Source organism: Buceros rhinoceros, unplaced genomic scaffold (genome assembly GCF_000710305.1).
Source record: "Buceros rhinoceros silvestris isolate BGI_N320 unplaced genomic scaffold, ASM71030v1 scaffold47361, whole genome shotgun sequence".
Lineage (NCBI taxonomy): Eukaryota > Metazoa > Chordata > Aves > Bucerotiformes > Bucerotidae > Buceros > Buceros rhinoceros.
Genome location: NW_010394533.1, coordinates 7,805 through 12,381, shown reverse-complemented (window position 1 = coordinate 12,381; position 4,577 = coordinate 7,805). Strand labels below are relative to the sequence as shown.

Sequence of the window (4,577 nt, the reverse complement as noted above, 5' to 3'; positions counted from 1 at the left end):
GGGCCCGGTCAGCACTGGACAGCTCCCGGCGCGCGGCGGCGGCGCGCACTGACGGGCTTCTCTGTTCCAGGATCCTGCTGACCGTGGTGGTGATCTTCAGGATACTCATTGTGGCCATTGTAGGGGAGACGGTGTACGATGACGAGCAAACTATGTTTGTCTGTAACACGCTGCAGCCAGGCTGCAACCAGGCTTGTTACGACCAGGCTTTCCCCATTTCTCACATAAGGTACTGGGTGTTCCAGATCATCATGGTGTGCACTCCCAGCCTTTGCTTCATAACGTACTCCGTTCACCAGTCTGCTAAGCAGAGGGAACGGAGGTACTCCACTGTCTTCCTCACCTTGGAGAGGGACCAAGATTCAATGAAGCGTGAGGACAGTAAGAAAATCAAGAACACGATTGTCAATGGGGTGCTGCAGAACACTGAGAACTCCACCAAAGAGGCAGAACCAGACTGCTTAGAAGTGAAGGAAATCCCCAATCCTGCGATCAGAACTACAAAGTCAAAGATGAGGAGGCAAGAAGGCATTTCTCGATTTTATATCATCCAAGTGGTCTTTCGAAATGCCCTAGAGATTGGATTCTTAGTGGGCCAGTATTTTCTGTATGGATTCAATGTCCCTTCCATGTACGAATGTGACAGATACCCTTGCATTAAAGAAGTAGAGTGCTATGTCTCTAGACCCACTGAGAAGACTGTATTCTTGGTATTCATGTTTGCTGTCAGTGGCATTTGTGTGGTGCTCAATTTGGCAGAACTGAACCACTTGGGCTGGAGAAAGATCAAAATGGCAGTGAGAGGAGTACAGGCAAAGAGGAAATCCATATACGAAATCAGAAATAAGGACCTGCCAAGAATGAGCATGCCTAACTTTGGCAGGACTCAGTCAAGTGACTCAGCTTATGTGTGAGGCTGTGACAGAACTGAAACACCGTGCCAGGTGGAACAGACCCAGATACCATTAGAGAAAGGTACATTGCTTAGGCAAGCATTTTATTAAACCACCAAGAAAGCCATTAAGGTCTTGGATCTGCACTTACTGAACTAGCTGCAAAATGCAGTGCTAAGTAAAAGACTGAAAAACCAGCTATAAAACCATGCTTGATCTAGCCTTACAGCACAGCTACCGTTATCCCGACTTTTCTTTCTAACGACTGGGTGTTATCTGCTGGTGGAGCGGCTTTTTGGTCGTCATTAGGATAAGTTTACAGTTTGGACTGTCTGAGTAATTGTTGTAAACGTGTAGAATGTTCATATTATAAATCTGCAAGGATACTCTGTGTGGGGTGGGATGGGGTGGGGGAAACCGTGGCGATAATGCAGACGTAAGCATGTTTTAACAGGAGGGGAATGGCGCCGTAGGGAACCTGACCACAGCTCAATCAGGACATCTGCATTCACCTATCTCACAGACGTCTTCTATTATTTTGCTTGTCTAAATCACAGCGTTTATTCCTGGTGTGTATTACTAGCTACTTTCTATCATAGTTTGTGCATCAATTAGTTACGCTAAACAATAAATGCTAAATATTATTTTGCCATTTTTTTGTTTGCCTGTCCACACACACACCAGAGACCTTAATCATCTCACATTAGTTGTGATCTGCAAAATATATGAGTACATTTCAGTTTATTCCCTAATACGTGCATGAATAAGACGGAGTTGGTTCATGCCAGCCAAGTTATGTATTTACCTGCAATCACCTATGATGACACACATACCAAAGGAACAGAGTTCATTGCTTTTAACTGTGAATATATCACCTTCTCTCTGCTCTTATTTATATAAGTGCCATACTTGAAACATCTAACTCTGTACTTAGTCAGAAGTTTGTCTTGGGATACCAGCTGGAATAAAGTGATTTTATACTCTCCTTTGTTTATTTTATGCTATTTGTTTAGTCATTGCAATGGTGTAAAAAGCAGCTAAAATCTCTATTGATAAATAAAGTACTTGCCTTTTTTTTTTTTGTAAGCCAGAGAGATTTGTTCTTCTTTGTTATTGTATACAATTGTAGAAATATACAGGGTCAAAATAATTGACTTACAACGATTATTCTTCAGAGTCTGAAGTGTCTTGTTGATATTCTAAACTCTAAGTGACAAAACCTGTGAAATCAGGACTATTTGTTATGTCTGTTTTCCTCCTTGAGCAAGCTTCCTCTGTCTTTGAAGCCTGATCCAAAGCCCACTGACACCAACAGCCTTCTTTCTGCTGACACTAAGGGCAACGCATTTGGCTGCCAAGGTCACTCTGGGAATGGCCAGAATACATTTACCTATAAATGAAACAATTGCAGCTTTTCGTCAGGGAATCCAAATAGCAACCTCAGCTTTTCTGCCTTACAGCTCTTCAAGAAATACACTGGTCATGCCCCATCAACTTACTGGTGAGCCACTGGGGCAGTCACGGATAAATCTCTGTTAACAGCGACCATTTTAATACAGGATACTAAGCTGTACTTACGGACCTTTGTTTTATTCTTAGTGAATTCAACAGAAGACACCCCACTGGCAACAGTAGGAGTTGGATCAGGACTAACAAACCATGCAAGTGCACTCCTAACCCAACAGTATCTGCCCTTTAAAGAAAAGGGCCAAAATGGTGCTGGAAAATTTGTGGATGCTTTATAATGCAAGGAGGAGACAGGGGCTCCGAGTCACAAACAGCCTTTTGATTGTGTTTTATTTCAAGCCTGTAAATGGATTTTATTGTATTTTGGCTTGAAGATGATGGATATAAATCTTTTCCTCTTGGCTTACAGTAAATACCTTAATGTGCCATTGTTGTGGTTTGCCAGCATTGACACTTAACAAAATGTCAATTAATTCTTAGATAGGCTATTCATTATCACTTCTGTCTGTGGTCATTTTTTCTTCCACTGTGAAACATGAAAGGACTTTGAGATGTGTCATGTTTTTAAAGGTTTTAAAGATTTTTTTCCGTATGAATAGGTTTTCCGATTTCATTATAGAAACCGATAAAGATGGATTTCTCAAATGATTCTTTGTGATATAAATGCACACTGATATTGCTAGTTGACTGCATGCTCACTGGAAAACTGCATGTTATTTTTAGAAGGACAACATGGAGCTAAAATCTCCATCTGCAATATAACAAGGTTCTGAAGATTATTATTTGCACACAAATCCAAGTCTGATTTTTATTCTGCAGAGTCCTGGGATGGTTTTCAAAATCTCCTTTTGAATAGATATTGAAAGGAAAAATGTTTGACAGTCATAAGCACTGTTTAAATGTTGAAGAAATGCGAGATTTTTTGCGAAGGGCTTGATCTAGTGCCAATTAAAGTTGAAGGAAAAAAGCTCATGCTGAATTCGCTGGGTTTTGGTTCAGGTTCAGCATAATTTCCTGTTTGGCAGAAGCCCTGATGCAACCTATTTCCAGTGACTGCATAGCAGTGTTCAGTCAAACTCTAGTGAAGGTGCATGTCTTGAAAGCTGTAAGGTTTTAATATCTTAAAATTCTTTAGGTAAGACCAAGAAAGTAACTGTTTATAGTAGCCAAGGCCAGTGACTCACCTCATTCAATTATTTTTATTTCATTGCGTATTTTGTACTGCAGTAAGTTGAGATTCTTCAGTATTTTCCTAGGAGAAATACACCAGGAAATGCAAATGTTAATTTATGCAACAGGGTCAGTGATAAAGCAGGCAAAGACTCATATTTTGATCAACAGAAGTGCCATCCTTCATCTGTACACTAAATAGAATATGGCTTTTCATATTTCAGAAGAGAAATGAAATGGTGTCAAAAGATCAGTTGTTCTAGTCTTCCTTTTCAATAGTTATTTTTCCTTTCTTACCAACTACTTATTCGTCGTAAGCGAGAGAAATATTACAAACACTTCTTTTTTTGTCGATGTGTCATGTGAGAGTCATATGATTAATGCTAATGGACTGTTTGCATGAAAGCTGACTATTCATTTACAGAATAAATGCTTTAGAATTGTCACAGCGATGGAAAAGTGTGTGAACTGTGAACAGAACTGAGTGAACATGAAACTGCAGGGCACATTACTGGCCACTTAGGTCTTGCTCCTGCCTCGGTGAAATAAATGACTTTTTCCAGTGATGTCTATGGAAGAATCAGACATTAAATATGAAAATTGAGTTCACGTTTGTTTTATTTATTGTATGCCCTGGTTTGAACTGGTGGACGATATTGTATGTCATCATACGTGCAAACACAAAAATTACATTCGCTAGGCTTTTATGGAAAACTGCAATTGAATTTAACATTCTATTGTGAAATTCTAGAATTTACGTAAAGGAATGGTATTATTACATTTTTACATAGGTTTGATCTTGTGCTTCTTGAACCTGTGTGAATTTCAAAGACAATTTACATAGGGATTTTGAACTATTTCACTAGGTATGTAAAAGTTGCAACAAGAATCTATAAAAAATTTAAAAAAAATAGGATTTTTTTTTTTACAATAAAAACTAGCTACAGGGTGAAGCTGAATTGACTGTTCCCATAAATAGTTCAGTTTTAGAGAACATTGACTTTGAAGAAATATGAGAGTTTTCATCTTCCTTAAGGAAAATCTGAA

General features: G+C 39.2%; 1 protein-coding gene across 1 annotated transcript; it reads left to right on the top strand.

The window, feature by feature from the left end:
• Window positions 1–20: 20 nt before the first annotated feature.
• On the top strand, window positions 21–1,074 carry GJD2 (gap junction protein, delta 2, 36kDa). Its single transcript, XM_010145239.1, has one exon. The coding sequence runs from the start codon at window positions 153–155 to the stop codon at window positions 912–914; it is 762 nt and encodes a 253-aa protein (XP_010143541.1). The 5' UTR covers window positions 21–152; the 3' UTR covers window positions 915–1,074.
• Window positions 1,075–4,577: the final 3,503 nt, after the last annotated feature.